Source organism: Mesoplodon mirus, assembly GCF_964341445.2.
Source record: "Mesoplodon mirus genome assembly, chromosome: 5".
Taxonomy (NCBI): domain Eukaryota; kingdom Metazoa; phylum Chordata; class Mammalia; order Artiodactyla; family Ziphiidae; genus Mesoplodon; species Mesoplodon mirus.
The window spans coordinates 35,190,983-35,218,589 of NC_138980.1; the positions used below are offsets into that span (position 1 = coordinate 35,190,983).

At 45.8% G+C, this 27,607-nt stretch overlaps 1 protein-coding gene across 2 annotated transcripts; it reads right to left on the bottom strand.

The window, feature by feature from the left end:
- Positions 1 to 9,775: 9,775 nt before the first annotated feature.
- On the bottom strand, positions 9,776 to 25,179 carry LOC309805736 (uncharacterized protein). Of its 2 annotated transcripts, none has more exons than XM_082623904.1 (4): positions 25,045 to 25,179; positions 14,320 to 14,446; positions 13,698 to 13,758; positions 9,776 to 12,896 (listed from the first exon to the last, which is right to left on the bottom strand). In XM_082623904.1, the coding sequence occupies exons 1-4, from the start codon at positions 25,045 to 25,047 to the stop codon at positions 11,351 to 11,353; spliced, it is 1,737 nt and encodes a 578-aa protein (XP_082480030.1). In that variant the 5' UTR covers positions 25,048 to 25,179; the 3' UTR covers positions 9,776 to 11,350. The 2 variants fall into 2 exon arrangements, with proteins under 2 accessions (XP_082480030.1, XP_082480029.1); XM_082623903.1 differs by having other exon boundaries at positions 13,698 to 13,881.
- Between the last annotated feature and the right edge of the window lie 2,428 nt (positions 25,180 to 27,607).

The following is a 27,607-nucleotide window of genomic DNA, read 5'->3' on the forward strand; positions in this document are numbered from 1 at the left end:
TAAAACTGGTTTTATGATTGCTGTATACTTAAACATTATCTTTCATGTACTGAGAGAGGATATGTTAAAATATTCCAATACAGGGCTTCCCTGGTGGCGCAGTGGTTGGGAGTCCACCTGGCAATGCAGGGGACGTGGGTTCTTGCCCCAGTCCGGGAGGATCCCACATGCCGCAGAGCGGCTGGGCCTGTGAGCCATGGCCGCTGAGCCTGCGCGTCTGGAGCCTGTGCTCCGCGATGGGAGAGGCCACGGCGGCGGTGAGAGGCCCGCTTACCGTCAAAACAAAACAAAACAAAAAAAAGAAACCTACTGTTCAGTGCCCAGAAGAGGGACAGACTGTGCAGCATGTGTGCTGGGGGGATATGGAACTAATAAATCACTGCCGTTTAAAAAAAAAAAAAATTCCAATACAATTATGTATTATCAAATCAGTAATATAATTTTTGTCTTTTCAAACATGTTCTGAGATTATAGTACATAACTATCTTAAATTTTTTCATGTGAATTTTCTTATAATAGTTTCCCATTAAAACAACTTATTCATTCATAAGAATAAAAGTTTATATACTGGCTATGTCAGTGCCCACGAACCAGAACCCAAAAGAAACACACCTGCAGTTGAACAAAATTGGGTTTGTTGACTTATATGCAGGGGGGTGACCACATAGCATGATGAACAGGACATCTCAGAAATTCTATGTTAGAAAGGACATACGGGAATCAGACTTATTTCAGATGATTTGGGGAGACACTTCAAAGAAGCTTTGCACCAGGTTGGCTGTTGCCAGGAAGTGTGCAGTAAAGTATTAACTCAGCAGGCTTTGGTTGCTCAATCTCCACACTTTTCAAAGAGCGCACTGGTCCTTGACCAGCTCCTGGGAAATAAGTTCTGAGTCCTTGGAATATTCTGCCCGATAAGACTGTTTTGTCTGCCTGAGGCCTTGGGCCACACTTTTTATCAGTTTGACTAGATAGTTTATGCTAACAGTGTGACTTAAGGTGAATGCCTGTTTTGTATGCGTAAGGCCATAGGTGAAGCTGTATCCATTTGACCGCTGAGGAAAATAGCTGGAGACTGAGTGGCTAAGCTCAGTTATGTGGGCTCTACATGACCTCCCAATAAAAATCTGGAGACCAAAGCTCAGGTGGGCTGCGATTGGCAGCACTTCACATGTTGTCACTCACTGCTGGGTGCTGTCCACGTGACTGTACTGAGAGAAGATAACTGGAAGCTTGCTCCTGATTTCTCCTCTGCTTCACCATATATTTGCCTTTTCCCTTTGCTGCTTTTAATCTGTATCCTTTCACCATAATCATGATATAATGGCTTTTCTGAATCCTATCAGTCCTAATGAGTCACCAAGTCTGAGACAGCTCTTGGGGACTTTTTTTTAAAATAAAATTTATTTATTTTATTTATTTATTTTTGGCTGCATTGGGTCTTTGTTGCTGTGCGTGGGCTTTCTCTAGTTGCAGCGAGTGGGGGCTACTCTTTGTTGCGGTGAGCGGGCTTCTCATTGCAGTGGCTCCTCTTGTTGCGGAGCACGGGCTCTAGGTGCGTGGGCTCAGTAGTTGTGGCTTGCAGGCTCTAGAGCACAGGCTCAGTAGTTGTGGCGCATGGGCTTAGCTGCTCCATGGCGTGTGGGATCTTCCTGGACCAGGGCTCGAACCCGTGTCCCCTGCATTGGCAAGCGGATTCTTAACCACTGTGCCACCAGGGAAGTCCTTGACTGGGAATTTTAATATTTCTTGTTTAGAAGGCAAAAAAGAGGGCTTCCCTGGTGGCGCAGAGGTTGAGAATCCGCCTGCCAATGCAGGGGACACAGGTTTGAGCCCTGGTCCGGGAAGATCCCGCATGCCGCGGAGCAACTGGGCCCATGAGCCACAACTACTGAGCCTGCACGTCTGGAGCCTGCGCTCCACAACAAGAGAGGCCACGATAGTGAGAGGCCTGCGAACCACGATGAAGAGTGGTCCCCGCTCAGCGCAACTGGAGAAAGCCCGCGTGCAGCAACGAAGACCCAACACAGCCAATAAATAAATAAATAAATAAATAAATAATTTTTTAAAGGCAAAAAGAAGGGACTGGGGCTAAAATTAACTTGTAAGGAAACAAGTCAGTTTTGTTAGCTAGACTAGGAGAAATTTTCATCATTTTTGTGATTTGCATAATTCTTTTGATCCTGTGTGACGACATGATCACAGAGTGCTCTTGCTTGTGCCTAACCCCATAACATAACACCCAGTGGCCTTGTCTGATGACAGTGTTGTTTAAAATGGTTTCTGTTTAAGGGACCTGCCTGGTGGTCCAGTGGTTAAGACTCTGCACTTCCACTGCAGGGGGCGCAGTTTCAATCCCTGGTCGGGGAACTAGGATCCTGTTTGCCACCACGTGGCATGGCCAAGAAACTAAAAAAAAAAAAGGTTTCTGTTCAGCAGAACACCACAGCCTAGGAGTGAAGACCAGGCCAGGTAGATCCCCGTCTCAAGGGCTGATTCTTTTTTCTCACTATGTGAACATTTTGGTATGTTTACTATATATCTGCCACTGTTTTGTTTCCCATAAATTAGTTCAGTTAATGTAAATTGAGGTAATCCTCCAAAACTATAATGTAGATACTCTGATCTCCTTTTGTGAGTTAACTGGGGCCTACAGATTACAAAGCTAGCAAGTGGTAAAGACAGGATCAGGATTCAAAACAAAACCTTCTAGCCCTGAGACCATGCTCTTCACCGCATGTTAGTCTTTGAACCTCCTTTAATACACCCACCATTCTAAGCTCAAAACAAAATTAGGCCCAATCATGGCACACATGGTAGACTCTCGATGCAGAAGCAGGAAACAAGTCCTTGCAGTTCTGATTTGGCATCAAAGATGGAAATATGTGTCTTGGTGGAAAATAATCCATGATAAGAGAGAGAATAGGGAAAGCAGGAGGGTACAGTCTGTAGTTTTTTTTCCTCTGAAAGGCAGGGGGGCATCAGTGAGTGAGGATGTGTTCATTAACTTATAATTCCATCATCTAGTGTCTTAAGTAAACACTACTAAAGGAAATGCTCAAGGGAAGTAGAATAATGAGTCTCCATAAAAATAAAATCCTACAGACTTGTGGTTGCCCAGGGGGATGGGGTGGGGAAGGGAAGGATGGGGAGTTTGGGATTAGCAGGTACAAACTATTATATATAGGATGGATAAACAAGGTCCTACTGTATAGCACAGAGAACTATATTCAATATCCTGTGATAAACCACAATAGAAAAGAATATGAAAAAGAATATATATATATGACTGAATCACTTGGCTGTACAGCAGTAATACAACATTGTAAATCAAGTATACTTCAATAAAATTTGAAAAATAAAATTCTACTCATGGTTCAATTTGCAATAATTAAAAGCTTTAGGGGCTTTCCTGGTGGCGCAGTGGCTGAGAGTCCGCCTGCCGATGCAGGGGACACGGGTTCGTGCCCCGGTACGGGAAGATCCCACATGCGGTGGAGCGGCTGGGCCCGTGAGCCATGGCCGCTGAGCCTGCACGTCCGGAGCCTGTGCTCCGAGACGGGAGAGGCCACAACAGTGAGAGGCCCACGTACTGCAAAAAAAGAAAAAAAAAAAAAGCTTTAGCTCATGTGATATGTACTTAGGAATTGGAAAGGGTTTCTGTCATCAGTGTCCCATCATTTATTTGGGCCACAGTGTGGCTGTTTATAATTCTTTTGAAAGAACTGTAAATTGGATTATATATTTGGCATTATCATTTTGCTATTATAGTGTAGTCCAATGAGTTTTGTATCCCAGAAATCAGAGTTGCCCCCTAGTTTGCAAAAGGAATGTGGTCATTTGCACAGCTATACCCTAGCATATGCTTTTTTCCTATGAGCAGAATGATACCTATACAAGCTCTCGGAAATGTCCCAGTAGATGCAAGGAAAACTGCAGTCAGTGACGGGATTTTTCCACATCATAAATCCATTTCAGCTCTCAAATTCCTTTCCCAAGCCCATTTCTGTGTCTTTTTGCTGAGAGACTTCATTAAGGGATCCACACCTGTCTCCATTTTGGGAATATTTCCCCTAAGCAATGCCATGTGGCAGTGAGTGGGAACAGAAAACAAGGGCAACCAGGGCCCAGGACAGTTACTAACAAACTGTGGGCCAAGGGCAGAGGAACCGGCTCTCGATCATCTTCAGCTCAGCAGCAAGTACCAGGGTCACCACTGCCTCGACGCTGGACCCACAGACGCCACATGTGCAATCACAGCCCCTGTGTCGCAGTCGACCACCACGGGTCAGGAGCAATCGGGGCTGGGGCTCGGGGCTGGGGCTCAGGGCTGCACATGCGCAGTCCACACCTAGAGCCACCTGGACTCTGGCTCCCTAGTCATTTGCAGGCTCCAGACCAGCTTTAAAGAGCCCTCCCTTTTGTCCTCCAAGTTCACTCACTTTCTGGGACACCACCCCAGGGAACCTGAGCCCCTTGAAAAATGCAGCTGGAAGAAAGCCCGCAGAGACTAGATTCCAGGCCCTCATTGCTTCCAGCACACAACGTGGCCTCCACGCCCCACCAGCTGTCCCCAGAGGCTGCTGGCCGTTCTGACCTTTGTCGACTGCCCAGGTTCAAGTGGATTATCCTTCCCTTGTTAGTAGCTGCGGCCTCTGGTTTTCCGGAAAAGCCCGAAAGGACGCCAGGCAGGGCCGAAGGTAGCAGAAATCTCTGCCTTCTAGTCCGGCCTCACTGGACCTCACTTCCGCCGGTAACCAGGTAGAGGCCAGGCGAGGGGTTGCGAGGTTTCCCGAGGCTTCAACCTCCCTTCCGTCCCCAACCATGGCTGCCACTGGGAAGGCAGCTAGGTGCTAAGGAAACCACAGCAGATGCTGAGAGACTTAGTAGAGGATACGACAGCTAAAGAGGGATTGCACACCTTGGCAGCCCCAACGCAGTTCCTCCCTGAAAACAAAGGGACAACCAAAACCCTCTGTATTGTCAGGTAGTGAGGGGCCTGTTCTTGGAGGAGACCTAAAGCAGAGTGGCTGGCTGGAGTATCCTTGACAAGGGATGTTGGCCCTTGACTCTCAGGGCCTCAGGCTTTTATCATGTGGTGGTGATGTCCCCTTGGCAGTTCTTACGATGAGTGCCTTCGAATGTTATGCATGGTGAGGGCTCATCATTGTGAGGTCCCCTCCCTCACCAGGTCGGCTGAAAGACCCTCCTTTGGGATTTGAGTGCCAAGGGACATCACTCTGCCACATGGGAAGGGGGTGAGAACTGTATGGATCTGTTATGAGCTTTGAACAAAACCCTCATTGTCTGTGTGTGAATATATAAGTATCTGAACCTGGTCATTCAACTAGCATTTACTGATCACCTATATACCAGGTCCTGTTCTACATGCTGGAGATGCAGCAATGAATAGACACATACACACCCACACAAAGTCATGGGGATGTAATGAACAGCAAGGTGACTATAGTTAATAATACTGTACTGTGTATTTAAAAGTTACTAAGAGAGTAGATCTCAAAAATTTCAGTACACACACTGGGGAAAACCCAGAGACAGAGAAACACTACAGTCATCCATGCAGTGAGATGCACAGACAATCGGCACTCCTGTCAGGACACAGGAACCACCACTCAAACACCTGAACCTTCCCAGACAAATGCATGTGGTGGCATGACAAAATCACACAAACTTTGTCACTGGGACATACACGTGGACACACTCAGACACAGATACACAAATTCAGACACACTGGCAAAGATGATGTCTCCAGAGAAACTAACACACTCCCAGAGATACACAGCCTACGGCCTCTGCGACTCCCCCACTCCCCAACAGCTCTCTTTACTTAGAACTAACCAACCTCAGATACGTCATCTATTGCACTTGTTATCTCTCCTCCTGGAACAGGGACTTCACACTTCCTGAACCTGCACAGTTCAAAACGCCTCTCTCCCTAAGAACCACAAGAACCCAACCTGCGGAAGAAGTGTCAGGGGCCCGACGTGGCTTGGGTTATGATGTTCCAGCCCCCCACACTGCTGAGGATTCTACCAGCAACACACTCATCACTACCTTTACCCTTTGTCACTTTGCTTTCCAACTGGAAACTCAATGCGGGCAGCAATGGTGTCTATCTTGTCGACTGGCAGCCATGTGTCCTGCACTGTGGTCCCCCCGGCAGCGCTCTCTGCTGGTCTCATGTGCCCGTAGACTCCACCCTGTCTGCCCTGGGTGGCCCCAATGTCCTCCCGGAGACTCCGAGTATGGGCGCTTAGGGAGCACGGACCACACATCTCCAGGCCACAGAGATAAGTCTTGCTGATGCGCGAGAGGTGGTGACCCGACTTCCATCTTTCCCTGGGCAGCCTCTCAGTCGCCCCACCCACGAGCACCTGCACACTTCCGCGAAGTCTGCATCCCCAGTGTCTCCAGAGGCGTTTAAGAGGCGGTCGCGTTGCATGCCTGGAGGAGTGTGGGGGCGGGGCTCTGGGCATCCGCTTCTGAGATCTCCATTTCCCACAGGCCACAGTGGCTGAGACTACGCTGAGCGCAGGCGTTGGTAGAAGTGTGCACGCACCACCATGGAGCGCGACCCAGAGGGGAGGGGAGGAGAAGGCGCGACCGGAAGTGAGAAGTTTGAGCGGGATTGGCGCACCTGCAACCTAAATCCTCCAGTGGTGGATGATCGTGGGGCAGTGGGTGTATGCGCGTGCGCGCCAACGGGCAGGCCATGACTGGATGTCCCCTTGCCGTCCCTGGAGGTTTTGAGATTGGTGTGCGCCTTGGAGCTTGCGGGCGCTGAGCTGATGCTCTTGAGGAAGCAGGGGTTGCTGTGGCCACAGGCCATCTGTCGCTTTGTCGCAGGTTCTGCTACTGCTATGTTTCTGTCATCTCCCAGACCCATGCAGCTGCCGCAATGTTCCATGAGCGGGAGTGTAGAACCCTCATGATGTCTCCCAGCAAGAAGTCACAGGACCCGGCCTGATGCAATTTTAGAGCTGGATGGCCTAGAGACAGGCCCAGTAAAGGCATGACGCTGATGCCCAAGGATTAAGATGCCCCCAGGCAGGTCTCTTGGGGAGAACTGTAGGGGCACTTTTATGGTTCAGACCAGAGCATTCCCAGAGACCTCACTGAAGGAACCTGGCATAAACTTGGAGAAAGATTCCAGGAGCCCTTTCGCTTCTCTCCTGTTGTGCGAGGCTAAGGACAGATGTGGTCCTTGCGGGTGTTTCCTAACTTTAGACCGAGTTCCAAGAATCTGTTTGGCCCCAAGTCCTTCTCCCCGCCCCCTCCAGGTCCTTCAGCATTTATTGAGGATCCCAAGATGGGGGTGGGGTGGGTGTCAAGGTTCAGGAGTTTTAAAATTCCCTTAGCAAACAAAGGCTTTGTTTTTCTATTATTTTTAATATACATGCAGTAAAGTTCACTATTTCAAGTGAAGTGCCATGAGTTCTTATAAGTGAAGAGATAACACCAACAGTCAAAATGAACATGCCATCACCCTGAAAAGAACACAGGTGCCCATTTGTTCTCAAATGCCCCACCCATAATCACTGACTTGTTTGTTTCCTATACTCTTGTCCTATCCACATCTCATAAAAGGAAAGCCTTCGGGCCTCCCTGGTGGCGCAGTGGTTGAGAGTCCGCCTGCCGATGCAGGGGATACGGGTTCGTGCCCCGGTCTGGGAGGATCCCATATGCCGCGGAGCGGCTGGGCCCGTGAGCCATGGCCGCTGAGCCTGCGCATCCGGAGCCTGTGCTCCGCAACGGGAGAGGCCACAACAGTGAGAGGCCCGCGTACGGGAAAAAAAAAAAAAAAAAAAAAAAAAAAAAAAAAAAAGGAAAGCCTTCCTTTGTCAGTCTTTTTGTAAAACTGGATGCCATTTTTCTAAAATTCAGAAATCACACTTGCCTTCCAGTGTTAAATGTCCAACACTTCCCAATAAAGATTAAGCAAAACTAAAACCTTCAAACCTGACATTCCATTTTTATGAGCTACATGAGTTTGGGCAACTCTGTGCTCCCCGTGCTTGTCATCACCTGTATGATAGGAGGGAAGGAGGTACAGATGATTGTCAAATCACATCAAACTATGGAGTGCTATGAAAACCTAAGTTAGCACGGAAAAAAAATTAGGGATTAGACATCAACTGCTCTTTTTTTTTTTTTTTTTTTTTTGTGGTACACGGGCCTCAGTGTTGTGGCCTCCCCCGTTGCGGAGCACAGGCTCCGGACGCACAGGCTCAGCGGCCATGGCTTACGGGCCCAGCTGCTCTGCGGCATGTGGGATCTTCCCAGACCAGGGATCGAACCTGTGTCCCCTGCATCGGCAGGCAGATTCTCAACCACTGCGCCACCAGGGAAGCCCTCAACTGCTCTTTAATAAAAATAACTGACTGCTTCTGTTCTACCAATTAGTTTTAGCCAACCTCAACTACTTATGCTTTCTACACTCACCAAACAGCAGCCCAAAACGGAAAATATATTCTTCCAAACAACCTCTGACTGGTACATCCCACTGTCTGTGCATTCATTCAAATTGCTTTAACTCAATACATCCATTTTCTTTGGTCAAACCAATGTGGTCCTGGTGGCTTTTGGCTAGAGACCATTGACAAAACCATTATTTAAGCTTTTATTATTAACAATGAATAAGCAATCCATTTAATGACAGATGCTGAAGTATGTAACAATAAGAATGTTTATATGACAAAAAACACCTTAACTTGTATATGCCAGCTAATATTGTCTCAGACTGTATAATGCTTAAATTAACAATATTAGTTGACTTAAAATCCATAATTGCAATGGAATACTTTAACATATTCTCAGTACATGAAAAATAATATTTGTTAGTATTACAGGTTGAACTGTGTTCCCCCCAAAATTCGTATTAAAAGTTCCAGTATCTCAGAATGTGACCTTATTTGAAAATATGGTTGTTGCAGATATAATTAGTTAAGATGAGGTCATACTAGAATAGGATGGGCCCTAACCCAATACGTATGGTGTCCTTATAAAAAGAATGCCATATGAAGAGACAGGCATGCACAAGTAGAATGCCACGTGGAGATTTTTATTTTTTGGGGGGGCTGCGTTGGGTCTTCGTTGCTGAGCGTGGGCTTTCTCTAGTTGCAGCAAGCTGGGGCTACTCTTCGTTGCAGTGCGCAGGCTTCTCTTGTTGCGAAGCACTGGCTCTAGGCGCATGGGCTCCAGCAGTTGTGGCATGTGGGCTCAGTAGTTGTGGCGCACAGGCTTAGTTGCTCCGCAGCATGTGGGATCTTCCTGGACCAGGACTCAAACCCGTGTCCCCTGCATTGGCAGGCAGATTCTTAATCACTGCGCCACCAGGGAAGCCCCCATGAGAAGATGAGTTATGCTTGTTGCAAGCCAGTGAGCTAACAGAAGCTAGGAGAGTGCTGGAACACATCCTTCCTTAGCACTTTCAGAGGAAGCATGGTCCTCCCAACATCTTAACTTTGGACTTCTGCTTCCAGAACTGTGAGACAAAAATTTCTGTTGCCCTAGCCACCCAGTTGTGGTGCTTTGTTACAGAAGCCCTAAGAAACTAATACAGTTAGTATACAAGTGATTTGGAAACAGTAAACAAGATATTTCTAAGACATACCTACAGAAGATTTTTCTTGAAAATAAACACTGTTTTTAGTGACTTAGAATCAAACATAATAATTAAACCCATATCAAGGAACTGCATTCAGCTCTAACAGACATCTCCCCAAATTCATGAGGAATGAGTCAGCGCATTTAAAAATACAGTAGGGGCCTCCCTGGTGGCGCAGTGGTTGAGAGTCCGCCTGCCGATGCAGGGGATACGGGTTCGTGCCCCGGTCTGGGAGGATCCCATATGCCGCGGAGCGGCTGGGCCCGTGAGTCATGGCCGCTGGGCCTGCGCATCCGGAGCCTGTGCTCCGCAACGGGAGAGGCCACAACAGTGAGAGGCCCGCATACCGCAAAAAAAAAAAAAAAAAAAGAAAAAAAAAAAAATAATAAAAATACAGTAGGACTTCCCTGGTGATGCAGTGGTTAAGACTCTGCACTTACACTGCAGAGGGCACAGGTTTGATCCCTGGTCAGGGAAGTTCTGCGTGCCACATGGTGCAGCCGGAAAAAAAAAGGAAAAAGAAAAAAAAATACAACACCTTAACAAAGTCCCACGGGTTGTTTTGTTTTCCTGCAACATTGTAGCTTTTGTGGTAGAATCATGATCAGAGAGTCACTAAAAGTTTTGAGAACAAAGAGTTCGCCATACAAATTAGACCTTGTAAAATAAGTTAACATCTAGAGAAGAGTGGAATCACAGCATCAGAGATCACTAAACATGAGTCTGAATTAGTAGTCTGCAGGACATGTTAAGGTTTGCAGGAAAATCCAAATTGTGAGCGCCTGACCACATGACCGAATCCCTGACACCAAGCTCTTGGAGGTATTTATGGAAGCCTATAACTCTGAGGAAAATAGAAATCAAGTACTTGGCATTTCTTTTGATGATACTCTTGATTGGTAAGGCCAACAATCAGGAAAATGGGCTGAAAGCTGGCTTCCAAGTAGCCCCTATGCATCTCTCTCTCATACTTTAATGTGGCTGCAAAAACTTAGTAATGGCTTCATTTCTGCCTTCCAAATCTCATGCCAATAGGCTACTGGTAAATTCGAACACAGAATCATAAAGGGAAGGGATTCTGGGAACTGTAGCTCCTAACATTACCCATGCTGACGTAACACAATCCAGAACTCTGTATCTCATGGTCACATCACAAGCGTCTCTTAAGTAAAAACCCACTGTTTAATTCGCTATCACAAGCAAGGACAAAGCAAAGGGCAAAAGCTGAAAGTAACAATTCACATGAGACTGTACACTTGGAAGAACTCTGCATAATTACAAATTTCTGCCAACTATTTAGAAGAAAAACAGAATAAGGCTCCAATGGCCTAAAATAAACAAATAAAGATTCTCTCAATCCATGGTGGAAAACATATAATGGTTGATTATCCAGTATCTGCCACACTAAGCCAGTAGGAAAACCCAAACAAAGACCAGTGTCATTGTTCCAATAACCCCTTAAAGGACAATTTAAAGAACATATTAAAACTACTTATATATTAAAAATACACTTCAAATCACCCATGAGTCCAACAAACTGTAAAGATAAATGTTTTATTTCCTAAAACATAAGAAAAAACACTTCCTGCAAAATTTACGTACTGTAGCCAAGAGTACTTCAACAGTTAGTTTTCATCTAAATGTTTATGTGCAAAAGAACTGGAAATACACTCCCTATGGTTCCACTTTAGTGATGAAGGACTCATAAAGGCAATACCAGGTTTACAACTTTTTAAGATTTCTCTCCTGATGTGAATTTTCTGAAGCACTGTGCATGAATTCATTTGCAGGAGGATTTCCCAAGTTACATATGTAGTGTTTCTGGGTAGTATGTTTCCTCACATGTCTTCTTAAGGATGAGGAACAACTGAAGGCCTTCCCACACTGCTTACATTCATATGGTTTCTCTCCAGTGTGCATTCTCATATGTATTGGTAAAGATGAGGGCCATTTGAAGACTTTACCACATTCCTTACATTCGTAAGGTTTCTCTTCAGTGTGTGTCCTCACGTGCTGATGTAAACGTTCAGGCCAGCTGAAGGCTTTCCCACATTGCTTGCATTCATAAAGCTTCTTGGCAGTGTGCCTTCTCATGTGTCTTTGTAAGGAGATGTGGCAACTGAAAGCTTTCCCACAGAGCTTGCATTCATATGATTTGTCTCCAGGATGCATTCTCACGTGCTCTTGACAGCAAGCAGACAAACTGAAGGCTTTCCCACATTGCTTACATTCATAGGGTTTCTCTTTAGTGTGTGTTCTTGTATGTTTTCGCAAGGATATGGGCCAGTTGAAAGTTTTTCCACACTGTCTGCACTCATAAGGTTTCTCTCCAGTGTGCACTCCCATGTGTCGTCGAAAGGATGAGGGGTGGCTGAATGCCTTACCACACTGGTTACATTCATAGGGTTTTTCTCCACCATGCGTCCTTTCATGCCTTCGAAATGACTGGGGATAAATGAAGGCTTTTCCACATTGCTTGCATTCATAGGGTTTCTCTCCAGTGTGAATCCTTTCATGCCTTCGAAAGGATTGGAGATAAATGAAGGTTTTCCCACACTGTTTACATTCATAGGGCTTCTCCCCCGTGTGTGTTATCATGTGCCTTCGAAAAGCCGAGGAATAACTGAAGGCTTCCCCACATTCCTTACATTTATATGGTGTCTCCCCAGTGTGTGATATCATGTGTCTTCGAAAAGTTGAGGAATAACTGAAGGCTTCCCCACATTCCATACATTTATAGGGCTTCTCTCCAGTGTGTGTTATCATGTGTCTTCGAAAAGTTGAGGAATAACTGAAAGCTTTCCCACATTCCTTACATTTATATGGCTTCTCTCCAGTATGAGTTCTCACATGACTAGTAAGACTTGAAAAATCAATGAAGGCTTTTCCACATTGCTGACATTCATAGCTTTTCTCCGCAGTATGAATCCTTACATGCCGGTTGAGGGAAGAAGTACGAGGAAAAGTTTTTCCACATAATTTACACACATAGGGTCTCTCTCCACTGTGGGTTCTCACATGCGTCCTTAGGTGTGAACGACAACTGTAGGCCTGCCCACATTCCTGACATTGATACGGTTTGTGTCCAGTGCAAACAGCGATGTGACTCTTGAGGGATGAATGATGCGTGAAGACTTTTCCATCTGTACTGCATTCATACCTTTTTACCCCAGTAAGAGATTTCTGGTACAGGTTAAGATTTGGGGTCTGACTGAAGCCTTCCCCACACTGATCATTACTTTCATGGAGTCTCTCCACCACATGATTTCTGTTAAAAATGAGAAGCATGTTATCAATGGTTTGATTAATAATGATTTATTAGTAAGTACGAGAATTACATTTTCACCAATTTCAGTGGATGGATTTTCTCGACTTCTTTTTTTAAAAAAAAATAAATAAATAAATAAATAAATAAATGTATTTATCTGTCTATCTATCTATTTATCTATTTATTTATGGCTGCGTTGGGTCTTCATTGCTGCATGAGGGCTTTTCTCTAGTTGTGGTGAGCAGGGGCTACTCTTCGTTGTGGTGCACGGGCTTCTCATTGCGGTGGCTTCTCTTGCTGCAGAGCACGGGCTCTAGGTGCACGGGCTTCAGTAGTTGTGGCACATGGGCTCAGTAGTTGTGGCTCACAGGCTCCAGAGTGCAGGCTCAGTAGTTGTGGCACACGGGCTTATTTGCTCCACAGCATGTGGGACCTTCCCCGACCAGGGCTCGAACCCATGTCCCCTGAACTGGCAGGCGGATTCCCAACCGCTGCGCCACCAGGGAAGCCCTATCTGACTTCTTTTAAAGTGGAATGAACTCAATGCCACAGAAGGGGGCTCAACCAAAACGATTACAAAAACAATGTTTCTTAAACATGGGCTCTTCTGTTGATTGTTTTCAGCTGTTTCTATCACTCAACATCAATGTCGCATTTAAGAAAAAAAATCATCGTGAAAATCTCTATGAATAAACAAATTTGATCTAGGCTTACATGTGTTTTGTTTGTTTGCTTCTTAAACTTTATGACATACTAAGATTCCCTCCTGGAATACTGTTTTCTCTCATGAGTGCAACTCACCTCGGATGTCTCCCTTGATCTATGTGCTGATCTTCAAGGCTGAGTTCTTCCCAAATTTTTCCTAAGACGGAGGCCAAGGAATCATTTCCAGTGAACTTTGATATTTTATGCTCCTTGGAAATTTTATTCCCATAAATATCCTGCTGAGAAACTGACCCATTGGCCTTAAATTGAGTCTCATCATCTGAAAGCAAGAAGGGAACAAATCTTACAAGAAAGGAGGTAGGTACCTGTTAGCCAAAAAGGTCACTGAGGAGTTTAGCTATGTCAAGACTTCATCAATAACAAGTATAAGGGGTCAAAGTGGTAAGCACTTTAATAAACACAGTAAAATTCTCATATGGTTCAAAAACAGACCTCACTGGGCCCCCTAAGGCCCCATGAAATCTATATCCACCAATGATGCTAAGGGAGCTTTCTTTACAGAAAGAAAAGCTCAGTTTAATACACAGATTCTCAGTCTCATGGGGAGAAACTATTAGATTCTAGCTCTATGACGGTTATGACCATGTCTGTCTTATTAGTTAACGTATTCTCTTTCCACAGTCCAATTCTTGGAACAGTGATGTGCCAGAAATGCTTGTCTCTAAATGACTAAGTGAAGGAATGATGTCATTCTTACCCACTGAGGCCAGGTTTCTGAAGTTTTCCAGCATCACATCTCTGTAGAGCTCCCTCTGAGCAGTATCCAGCAAAGCCCACTCCTCCAGAGTGAAGTCCACGGCCACATCCTCAAAGACCACTGAGTTCTGAAACACCCAAGATATGTGCAGGAGCATGGGTGAGACTCACAGCATTGAACAACTGTACTCAAGTCACAGGAAGTTCAAATAAGATTCCATGGTCACCTAACATCTGTTCTGTGATTCAGTCATCACACCTCCTACTTTATGTCCACAATCATAGATTATCCTCAGAGATTTAACAGCACTAACACACTGAACTTAATCTCTACACTTTTACTGTGACCATTCAAGTCTTATTCTTCTCTAACCAAAGGGTTTGGACCACATTGGAGAAACGAAAAAAATGCTATACAAATGAAATAATATTTGCATTTTAAGACCCATCAATCCCTTGTGACACAAGTGACTTTAGCTCCTTCCTACTGTACAACATCCATAAGCACATGAAGCCCAAGGTCAACCTGGATGAGGCTTAAGGAATACAAACACAGTGAAGGACTGGGAACTTTTCCTTCTCTTTCTGCCACCAAATATAAGAGGCCCATGGGTCTGTGGGAACCCAACTTGCTCCAAGGGCCTGCTATCCATATTGTCGTGTTTTGTTTTTTTTTTTGCTGTACGCGGGCCTCTCACTGCTGTGGCCTCTCCCGTTGCGGAGCACAGGCTCCGGACACACGGGCTCCGCGGCCATGGCTCGCGGGCCCAGCCGCTCCGCGGCATGTGGGATCTTCCGGGATCGGGGCACGAACCCGTGTCCCCTGCATCGGCAGGCGGACTCTCAACCACTGCGCCACCAGGGAAGCCCCTCGTGTTTTTTTTTTTAACATCTTTATTGGAGTATAATTGCTTTACAATGGTGTGTTAGTTTCTGCTGTATAAAAAAGTGAATTGGCTATATGTATACATATATCCCCATATCTCCTCCCTCTTGCGTCTCCCTCCCACCCTCCCTAACCCACCCCTCTAGGTGGTCACAAAGCACCGAGCTGATCTCCCCATGCTATACGGCTGCTTCCCACTAGCTATCTATTTTACATTTAGTAGTGTATATAAGTCCATGCTACTCTTTCACTTCGTCCCAGCTTACCATTCCCCCTCCCCATGTCCTCAAGTCCATTCTCTACTTCTGCATCTTTGTTCCTGTCCTGCCCCTAGGTTCTTCAGAACCTTTTTTTTTTAGATTCCATATATATATATATGTGTGTGTCAGCGTATGGTATTTGTTTTTCTCTTTCTGACTTACTTCACTCTGTATGACAGACTCTAGGTACATCCAAGCCATACTGTCTTAAAGAACTCCAGGCCATCAGGACAGTCCAACTGGCTGAATGAAATATTTCTTTTGAAGAAGTATTAATTTTAACATTTTTGTATAACACTTATCACCAGCTCAGTTTCTACTCTTTTCCTCTGTGTATTTTCATGAAAATAGGAAGTCAGAACTGCACACGTTCCCTACACTCCTGAGCCAGTGCGGCTGCCCACCAGTTCTGAGTTCACACACACACACACACACACACGTTACATGATGCCAAAACAGCTCTTCTACCAGACCCATAAAAGAGTACTCTTGCTGACCTTGAGAATAAGGTTAAGAGTCCTACTTTGCAAAGGACTTTAACATCAAAAACATCTGACAGTGGGCTTCCCCGGTGGCGCAGTGGTTGAGAATCCGCCTGCCAATGCAAGGGACACAGGTTCGAGCCCTGGTCTGGGAGGATCCCACATGCCATGGAGCAACTAAGCCCGTGCACCACAACTACTGAGCCCATGTGCCTAGAGCCCATAAGCCACAACTACTGAGGCCCGCGTGCCTACAGCCCATGCTCCACAACAAAAGAAGCCACCTCAATGAGAAGCCCGCGCACCACAATGAAGAGTAGCCCCCGATCGCCACAACGAGAGAAAAGCCCATGTGCAGCAACGAAGACCAAATGCAGACAAAAAGAAATTAATTAATTAATTTTAAAAAGAAAACATCTGACAGCAAATTTAGCCTTGAGTATAAAATACATAGAGGATTCAACAGTGCTTTCCTACAAAGGAAACACTCCCTTGCCTCAAATTCCAGGAGACAGTGATTCCACACAAACCATCCTAGAGGCTGCACTCTCAATTTCTCTCACATCCATGTCCCTCCCCTGGTGGGCACATGAGAGTGTCAGGCCAACCCCTAAGCACAGGGACCACTGAGCTGCATGTCTCCTTTAAGCCATGGTTTTTTAAAAAGTTCATCAACCCACTGATATCCATGAGCGTGGGAAAGAAAACACTCTCATGTAATAATCCTGATGCCAGTATTTAGTACATATTCAACGGAGTAGCAGCATAACAGGAATATCTCTACTGTACAGAGAACAACAGGAGCTTCTGGAGCTTCTGGAGGTGAGATGCTCTCTGTATAGTTATATGTAGTGTTTCCTCTACCTAGTGTGCAGGAAAGGAGCTGACATGGCAAACCTTAACTTTACCCTTGGCAGTGACTGCTGGCAAGGTTGGCCTTGGCCAATGTGTGGGAACTTTAATTTCTGAAGGTTTCACATCACCCTAATTATTACTCGCTGTCTCTGACTGTGCAGACAACACAGTGCTGAGCACCTGCTTTTCGTGTGGGAGTCTGGGCTTTGGGCCCTTGTTGCGCAGAGGATGCTCACATGATCAGCTGTGAGCTGACAGAAACCCCCGGTGAACTGAGTCCCCAGTGAGCCTCCGGTAGATGGTATTTCACATGCTGTCACAACCCATCGCTGGGGCTGTCAGGCGTGTTATGTGCGACTCCACTGGGAAAGGACTCTTAAAAGCCTGCACCTGGTTTCCTTCAGATTTCTCCTCATGTGCCTTTTCCCTTTGCTGATTCTGCTGTGTTCTTTTGTTGTAACAAATCATAGTCATGACTCCTATGTGCTGTCACGTGAATCCTACCTGCAGGACCTAGGGGTGGTCTTGGGGACACCAGACACATTGGAACTGGGATTTGCTAGAGCAACCCCGATTCACTAAAATATGGCAAAAGCACTGTCTGGGAAGTGGGAGGGTGAAGCAGGAGGGGATGGCAAACCTTTGCGGCAGGGTAGCTATGGAGTCATCCAGGGTATGCAAGGGCAGCTGAGCTGTCTGGTGTGAGGCTAAAAGTTGAATGAGGTATGGGAATTCCCTGGCTGTCCAGTGGTTAGGACTCGGCGCTTTCACTGCTGGGGCCTGGGTTCCATCCCTGGTCAGGGAACTAAGATCCCACAAGCTGTGCCGGGGCCAAGAAAAAAAAAATGTTGACTGAGGTAAAAATAAGCAATCCAACTCCAGGAGGTCCAGCTCACTGGATATACCAGCTGCCTGTGGCCATGGAGGCCAAGTGAGATGAAAATCAAAGTTCAGCACAGGTGACACCTTTGATTTTTGCTCTCTCTTCCAGGCAGGAGGAGAAAGGGCCGGCAAATTCACAAAAGTGAGCTCTGGATAGGCAAAAAATGTTAAAAGATTGTACTGCATCAGGAGAAAAAAAGTTAAATCAGTTCCTAGAGCTGAAACAAAATTTTACACAAACCAAAGGGGAGGGGATAGCCAGCCTTTCTTCAGCCTAGCTGCTGGGCCTCCTGGCCCACCCACATGTGCCAGCCAGTATCTTCCCAGCTGTAACTCTATCCCTGTAAATGCTAAATACGTTTACAGAGATAGGCTGAAATCCTAACCCCTGATACCTATAAATGTGACCTTACTTGGAAATAGGGTCTTTGCAAATGTAATCAAACTAAGATGAGGTCATTAGGATGGGCCCTAATCCAATGACCGGTGTCCATAGGAGACGGGGAAAATGCCATGTGAAGACAGAGCCTCACAGAGAAGGCAGCAGAGGAAGAAGATGGACACAGAGACTGGAATCATGCTGCCACAAGCAATGGAACGCCTCGGGATACAGAAGCTATAAGAGACAGGAAATGACCCCAGGACTCTAGAGAATTCTGAGGGAGCATGATCCTGCCAACACCTTCATTTTGGACTTCAGCCTCCAGAAATGTGAGAGAACACCCACATTGTGGTAATTTGTTATGGCAGCCCTCGGAAATGAACACAAGGTTTGACTGCAATGAGGGAAAAAGGGGGGGGGGGGAGGGATTTTTTTTTTCTTTACTTAAAATGGTTTTGTTTTGTGGCTACTGCACCTGCTTGGATGGTAAAAATGGATACTAATGGTATCTGCTTGTAATTTTATAAATGCTAGAGAGATCATCCCCATCAGTGCAAAGAAAAATGAGACACAGCTTCCTTGCTGTTTCCAACTGGTGCCTGGATTGGAATTTGAACCCTAAGTATCAGAAACAAGATTAGGTGTCCATAAATGATTTTTTACTATGACTTTTACCCACTGGAGGTTCAAAAAGAGGTAAACAGGGACTTCCCTGGTGGTGCTGTGGTTAAGAATCTGCCTGTCAATGCAGGGGATACGGGTTCAAGCCCTGATCCCGGAAGATCCCACATGCCGTGGAGCAACTAAGCCCATGTGCCACAACTACTGAGCCTGCACTCTAGAGCCCACGAGCCACAACTACTGAGCCCATATGCCTAGAGCCTGTGCTCTGCAACAAGAGAAGCCACCACAATGAGAAGCCCATGCACCGCAATGAAGAGTAGCCCCCGCTTGTTGCAACTAGAGAAAGCCCGCACGAAGCGACGAAGACCCAACGCAGCCAAAAGTAAATAAATTAATCAATTAATTAATTATTTATTTTTAAAAAGAGGTAAACAAAATGAAAAGACAGGCAATCTTTAAGTAAATATATACTTTTGGAATTTTAGGTAGAAGTTTTCAGTTTGCTAAAAAGCTCTTTTGAAAACCTATTTCGGATGACCTTCCGAGGCTGACTGCCCAGCAGGGGCTTAGCTGGGACTCTAAGGCAGACAAGACAAAAAGGGCTTAGGACAGTCTCAATGCAGGGAGAAAGGTACCCAATCCTGTTGACTTTGCTTTATTCTTGCAGTCAGAAATCACAGCCATGAGCAGACTATTCACTGAAGCCTGGGAGGCCTCCTAGTGAATCTCTGAACCTAGGGTGGTCATGGGGACTGCTACAGACTTAAGGTTTGTGTCCCCCAAAAATTCACATCAAAACCTAATCCCCAATGTGATGGTGTTTGGAGGTGGGCCTTTTGGAGGTGGCCAGGAATGGGATTCGCCCTTATAAAAAGGACCCCAGAGAGCTCCCTGGACCCTTCTGCCCTGTGAGGACACAGTGAGAAGACAGCCACCTATGAACCAGGAAGCAGACTCTCACCAGACACTGAATCTGCTGGCGCCTTGATCTTGGACTTCCAGCCTCCAGAACTGTGAGAAACATAGGTCTGTTGTGTATAAGCCACCCAGCTTACAGGTGCCCTACCCGACTAAGACAGGGACTCCCAACACACCTAGCTTGAAACCATCAAATATTTAACACTTTACAATATTAATTATTTTTCTTTTTTTTTTGTTTTTGTGGGATTTTTTTCGTTCTTTTTTTTAAAAAAAATGTTTGTTATATTACAATATTAATTTTTTAAATGTGCCATTGAGCACACATTATATGAGAAAGACAAAGGGATTTGCACGCATTAGCTCATATATACTTATAATAACTCTGTAAAGCAGACATGATTAAAACGAGTTCACAGCAGAGGAAATGCAGAACAGTGAATTAATAACATCATGCCAGCTTGGCACACTTGCCCTTCTTTCACACACACCTCACAGTTGTTTTGCTAGTGTGACTGTTACTTCCCACTGTGATGAGAAGATAAGCTAGCTTCTGCCGGGCGCTGTGGAGAGCAGCCAACAGAAACATCCTATTCCATCCTTACATCTCACACTGCTTCTCCTGCCAAAGCCCCGTGCCCATGCATAAACGCTTTGTTTGAAGACCTGACCTCTGGCTCTTCATTTAGTAAAATTTGTTTAGGTTACAGTACTTGCAGGCACTAGGGCTACAGCACTAACAAAACAAAAATTCTGAACCACGTGGATCTTAAATTCTTTTGGAGGAAAGCAGTAAATAAGCAAATCAAATATAATTACTGAGGAAAATGTGCCAGAGCAAGAGGATTTGGAGGGGTAGATATATATATATATATATAGAGAGAGAGAGGCAGAGATTTTCACGTGTGTGTATATACACGTTGATATCGATACACATATATATGAATGAATGGCTGCAGGGCAGAGTAAGGGAGAACAGTAAAATAGCCATTTGAGATAAGACTGCAAACTGGCACCTAAAAATCTAAAAAATATATATATACATATATATACACACATAATTATACATAATTATATATATCTTCATGTAATTCAACATACTCAACATATTGGTCATATCTGGAGAGTGGCAGAGGGGCCTGCCACTGGGGTTCATTTCAAGTCTTTTAAGAAAGCTTGTTCTACATTTAGGGCTGAGTTTCATTTAACAGAGGATTACTTTTTTTTTAATATTTCTGTCAACTGTACGTATGTCACATGCATTTTCCTGCACTGATGTTATATGATACAACAGAAAACTCTAAAATCAATTCACAGGATTTACCTGTAATCATCTTAGAGTTGCTGAAAGCCACTTTATAATATTCAACAGTCATACATAAAAAAACACTCTTACCAATGGGGAATAGATGGTAATGTGCATGACTGGATAAAGGAAAATGGACAAAAGAATATTCAAACGAGACCAAAGAACATATAAATGGTATGAAGTTCACTGTTTTCTCCAAGACAATTAGGTACAAATGAAGTGTGGACAGCTGACCTCTCAGTCAACATTACATTAGCAATCCAATCTGGAAAATGCACAAATGTGCAATGCCGGGAGACACTTGTCTTAATGCCTAACTCAACAGCTGCACATGTATGACACCAATAGAACACAAAGATAATCGTACAATAAGATTCTGAACAAGATCTCAGGATAAAAATTCAACATAAAAATAAATTTCATTACCTTTCTAATTAATAGCAACAGCAAGTTGGAAAGTTCACTTTAAAAAGATAACACATACATAAACAAATGGGACCTAGTGAAACTTAAAAGCTTTGCACAGGGGCTTCCCTGGTGGCACAGTGGTTGAGAGTCCGCCTGCCGATGCAGGGGTCATGGGTTTGTGCCCCGGTTCGGGAAGATCCCATATGCCGCGGAGCAGCTGGGCCCGAGAGCCATGGCCGCTGGGCCTGCGCGTCCGGAGCCTGTGCTCCGCAATGGGAGAGGCCACAGCAGTGAGAGGCCCGCGTATCGCAAAAAATAATAATAATAAAAATAATAATAAAAAGCTTTGCACAGCAAAGGAGCCCATAAACAAGATGAAAAGACAATCCTCAGAATGGGAGAAAATATTTGCAAACGAAGCAACGGACAAAGGATTAACCCCCCAAAAATACAAATAGCTTATGCAGCTCAATATCAAAAAAACAAACATCGCAATCAAAAAATGGGCAGAAGACCTAAACAGACATTTCTCCAAAGAAGACATATAGATGGCCAACAAACACATGAAAAGATGCTCAACATCACTAATTATCAGAGAAATGCAAATCAAAACTACAATGAGGTATCACCTCACGCCAGTCAGAATGGCCATCATCAAAAAATCTACAAACAGGGTTTCCCTGGTGGCGCAGTGGTTAAGAATCCACCTGCCAATGCAGGGGACACAGATTTGAACCCTGGTCTGGGAAGATCCCACATGCCACGGAGCAACTAAGCCCATGTGCCACAACTACTGAGCCTGTGCTCTAGGGCCTGTGAGCCACAACTACTGAGCTCGTGCACCACAACGACTGAGCCCGCGAGCCCCAACTACTGAAGCCCATGCACCTAGAGCCCGTGCTCTGCAACAAGAGAAGCAACCGCAATGAGAAGCCGGCGCACCGCAACAAAGAGTAGCCCCCGCTCACCACAACTAGAGAAAGCCCACGCACAGCAACGAAGACCCAACACAGCCAAAAATAATTAATTAATTAATTTTAAAAACACTTAACTTAAAAAAAAATCTACAAACAATAAATGTGGAGAAAAGGGAACCCTCATGCACTGTTGGTGGGAATGTAAATTGATACAGCCACTATGCAGAACAGTATGGAGGTTCCTTAGAAAACTAAAAACAGAAGTACCATATGACCCAGCAATCCCATTACTGGGCATACACCCAGAGAAAATCATAATTCAAAAACACACATGCACCCCAATGTTCATTGCAGCACTATTTACAATAGCCAGGACATGGAAGCAACCTAAATGTAGAACATGTGGTACATATATACAATGGAATATTACTCAGCCACAAAAAAGAATTAAATTGGGTCATTTGTAGAGATGTGGATGGACCTAGAGACTGTCATACAAAGTGAAGTTAAGTCAGAAAGAGAAAAACAAATATTGTATATTAACGCATAAGTATTTGGAATCTAGGAAAATGGTATAGATGATCTTATTTGCAAAGCAGAAGTAGAGACACAGACAGAGAGAACAAACATATGGATACCAAGGGAGAGGTGGGGGGGAAGAATTGGGAGAATGGGATTGACATATATACACTATTGAAGCTATGTATAAAATAGATAACTAAGGCTTCCCTGGTGGCACAGTGGTTGAGAGTCAGCCTGCCGATGCAGGGGACACCGGTTCATGCCCCGGTCCGGGAAGATCCCACACGCCGTGGAGCGGCTGGGCCCGTGAGCCATGGCCTCTGAGCCTGTGCGTCCGGAGCCTGTGCTCCGCAACGGGAGAGGCCACAACAGTGAAAGGCCCGCGTACCGCGGAAAAAAAAAAAAAAGATAACTAATGAGAACCTACTGTATAGCACAGGGAACTCTACTCAGTGCTCTGTGGTGACCTAAATGGGAAGGAAATCCAAAAAAGAGGGGATATATGTATATGTATAGCTGATTCACTCTGCTGTACAGTAGAAACTAACATAACATCGTAAAGCAACTATACTCCAATAAAAATTAATTTTAAAAAAGGAAAAAAGATAATACGTACAGCAGAAACTAACACATTGTTAATCAACTATACTCCAATAAAAATTATTACTCAAAAAAAAAGAAGATAACACATACCATGGTAAAAACCAAATTGAAGTAGTAGAAAATCAGTTTAATGAAGGCTATAAAAAGAAACTAACAAAAATTTTAAAACATGAAGGATAATAACAAAGCAAAATGAAATAAATGGCAAGATGGCACATGTTCTTAGAAAGAAATCAGTGTTACCAAGATATCAACCCTCCCAAGACAGAGTCTTTATAAAATTCCATAAAATTGCCAAACCAGATGTTTTTTAGGATTTGACAAATACTAACTTTACACACAAATGCCCCCAAACAGGCAAAATATTCTGAAGAACCAGGCAGGAATCCGTCTATCACATTGCAAGGGTTTTAAAGCAGCAGCAACTCCTGACAGGACGGAATTGGCAAAGGAATGGACGACTAAATCTACAGAAAGGAACAGAGTCCGAAGGAGGCCTGTGTCTATGGGGAGGGGGAGACCTGATTCACCACAGGGTACCCACAGGGAGCCAAGCAAAAATGACAGACACTTCCACACATGGGACAGGACAAACTGGTATCTAAGTAACATCCGTGTATTCCCACCTCTTGCATGGACAATAACCAACTTACTGCAGATTTAAGCAAAGTGTATCGCAGATAATAAAAAACAACAGTATCATCTACTGTCACAAATTAAATAACTGGTATTTTTGGTGAATCTTTAAAATTCACCAACTTCACCTACCACACTATGTGGTACTGTATTCTCTTCTCTGCAGCTGTACAGGAAGGGACAGACCTGAGAAACTTACTACAGACAGGAGGAGATTTTAAAAGAATGTTTAACAAACGTAATGTATGACATTTTTTTTTCCTGAAACTCATCCCTTTGAAAGTATTTTATCTTATATTTCCTGCTGTACTAATTCAATGTATTTTACACTTGCTGAAAATATGAGGTTCCAGTAAGTGAATACATCTTTTCAAGGTGAAAAACCCACGGAGGGGTTGTGCTGAACTGGTACCCAGACACAGATGACTCAGGGTCAAGTGCAGCCACGCTACCACGAGGGGCACCCCTCCCCCACTGCTCACTAACGAGCTCCCTGAACAAAGGACACCGGCTGTGTTCCCGCTGTGTAGCCAGTGCATTTGGCTTGGGGGATGGGAGGGGATGAGGGGTGCTGCCCCACCTCACAGTGGGCTTTCCTTGACCTTTGCGTTAGTTTTTCTCCCTTGTGTGGTTCTTGCGAGAACAGGGGGCAGGAAGCATTTCCGTCTTTTCCCCTCAGGCGTCCGGTCAGCTGACAAGTAGTGTCCCTCCAGGGAATGAGAACTGGGGCTGGGGTCATTTAGGACGGAGGACCTACCAGGAGACGCCCTCCCAGCCCAGGGCCCCCAAGCAGATCTCCCCAGGCTCCCCGCCCGCCCCCACAGGCTGTCGGCTGGGAGGAGCCGACCAGGGGCTGATGTTCCCGGACCCCGGGAGGAGGGCAGTTGTGCACATCTAGTTCACCCAGATAGTCCTGAGACACCAGCCCCACAAGCGGGGGCCAGACAAGACGCCGGGACCCCACCCCGCGACCGCTTCCAGCCGGTTCCGGACAGTTCGTAACAGCCCCTCCCGGTCTCGGGCCCCGGTCCCGCGTACTCACCATCTCCGCCGGGCTCCCGGCTCTCCCAGGCGTCCTTGCCGCGGCCCGCGCAGGTGAGAGGTACGGGGACCGAACACCTGGGCCCGCGCGGCGCAGGTGCGCAAGAGCGCCACGGCCGGCCGAGAACTACCCGCTCACGGGCTGGGAGCGTGCTCTGACTGGACGGTGCTCCTGGCACTCTCTTCCACCTGGCTCTTGATTGGGAGATGCTTTGCGCCCCACCGTTCTGATTGGACAGTGCTTTGGGCATTGCTACTGCCCGGGCCCCTGACTGGACGGTTTCCCGAGACCCGCCCCCTGACTGGACGGTTTCCCGAGACCCGCCCCTGGAGGCCCTGATTGGACAGTTCTCTGGGCCCGGCCCGCGAGCGCCTGATTGTTCCCCGGGCACCGCCCCGTCGCATCTGATTGGACATTCCTCCCAGGCCCGCCCTCTGGTTATTGAGTGACAGGCCTTCGTGACACATTGTGGACCGACCTGCTCGCGCGGGACATGCGCTCCGTGCAGAACCTGATCTCGGGCGGTCGGACGCGGCGTCCTCCCGCAGTTCGGCGGCCCCAAATTTAAAAATAAAAATTTTAAAATGGTTAAGATGGTAAAAATATAAATAAATAAGTACATGGTAAATTTCATGTCGTGAGTATTTTGCCACAGTATTTTTTTAAACTTTTTTTTTTTTTTTTAAGGCTGTGATATCCTTGAGACAATTGAATTCCTACTTTTTTTTTTTTGGCTGCGTTGGGTCTTTGTTGCTGCGCGCGGGCTTTCTCTAGTTGCGGCGAGCGGGGGTACTCTTCGTTGCGGTGCGTGGGCTTCTCATTGCTGTGGCTTCTCTTGTTGCGGAGCACGGGCTCTAGAGCACAGGCTCAGTAGTTGTGGCGCGTGGGCTTAGATGCTCCACAGCCTGTGGGATCTCCCCCCTCCAGTGATGGAACACGTGTCCCCTGCATTGGCAGGGGTATTCTCAACCACTGCGCCACCAGGAAAGTCCCTGAATTCCTACTTTAACTTATATAAAACAACAACAAAAAAACGTTTATATAAGGGCTTCCCTGGTGGCGCAGTGGTTGAGAGTCCGCCTGCCGATGCAGGGTACGCGGGTTCGTGCCCCGGTCCAGGAAGATCGCGGCTGGGCCCGTGAGCCATGGCCACTGAGCCTGCGTATCCGGAGCCTGTGCTCCGCAACGGGAGAGGCCACAACGGTGAGAGGGCCGTGTACCGCCAAAAAAAAAAAAAGTTTATATAAATTTAGGATGGACCTAAGAACTCTTAATACACTTAACTAGATGGGGGCTAAACACCTACTGCATTTAATATGCCTGATTCTTTTAGAAAACATTCTCTCATTTGACATCAAGTGGATGCCCAAACTCGGATATCGTTTGTCATTTTATTTACAGACAGAACTTTAAAAATTCCTTTTTTAGGAATTCCCTGGCAGTCCAGTGGTTAGGACTCCGAGCTCTCACTGCTGAGGGCCAGGGTTCAATCCCCGGTCGGAGAACTAAAAATCCCACAAACCGTGGGGCATAGCCAAAAAAATAAATAAATAAAATAAAAATTTCTTTTTTACGGTTTTCAGAAAGGTTTTAGATGCTTTCATAAAAATGAGTGTTTAGAGAATTAACATAAAAAAGCTGCAAGGCAAAAATAAGTTACTCATTGGATTTATAAACTATTAAAGATAAAATATATACTTTTAAAAATATGGGTTAATAATGCATGCCAAGTTTCAATAAATCAGCATGGAATTTAGAAGTCTGCCTTAAGATCGGGTCCTGGCATGGCCCTCAAGCACTCCTGTCTGTTTGCCATAATGTGTTCAGAGATCTATCCTGTGAGCCTCACACATAAAGAACACATCATTTCATGTATTAAGGTGAAAAATGAGGCTGGTTTCCGAATTCTTCACCAAACACCCATTGCCACAAGAGAGTAGAGTAGCACGTGTGGCCATCTGAGGGAAAGGAGGGGCGATGCAAGATATTTAGGCCACGCTGGGATATTATTCATGCACAGAGGTAACAAAGACATCCTCAACCACGCAAGGAATGAGAGGGGCCAATCCCTCTCCCTCCTCCAGATTCCATCCCCCCTCCAGTTGGCAGAAGCTGCTGGCAAAGCAGAAATGCGGTTTGCAGTGTTTTTACCCACATCACCAGGCAACGGGTTTGTGGGTTGGTTCAGCCCATAGAATTAAAGGTCCCCAAAGATGTCCACATCCTAATCACTGGAACTTGTGACTGTCACCTTAGGTGGCAAAAGGGACATTGCAGGTGGGATTAAGGACCCTGAGACAGGGATGACCCTGGATTCCCCGGGGGGCCCAGTGTCATCACAGGGTTCTTATAAGAGGGAGGCGGGAGGGTCAGAGGCAGAGAGAGACGGGAGATGCTGCGCTGCTGGCTGTGAGGATGCAGGAGGGGCCGCGAGCCAGGGATGCGGCGCCTCTAGAAGCTGGAAAAGGCGGGAACTGATGCTCCCCTGGAGGCTCCGGAAGGACCAGCCCTGCCCACACCTTGAATTTGGGCTTCTGCCCTGCAGAACTGTGATAAGAATAAA

Coding starts and splice junctions, on each gene's coding strand:
- LOC309805736 (XM_082623903.1), bottom strand. Junction 13,882..14,319: donor CAGAAACCTGGCCTCAGTGG/GTAAGAATGACA, acceptor TCTTGCTTTCAG/ATGATGAGACTCAATTTAAG. Junction 12,897..13,697: donor GATCAAGGGAGACATCCGAG/GTGAGTTGCACT, acceptor CATTTTTAACAG/AAATCATGTGGTGGAGAGAC.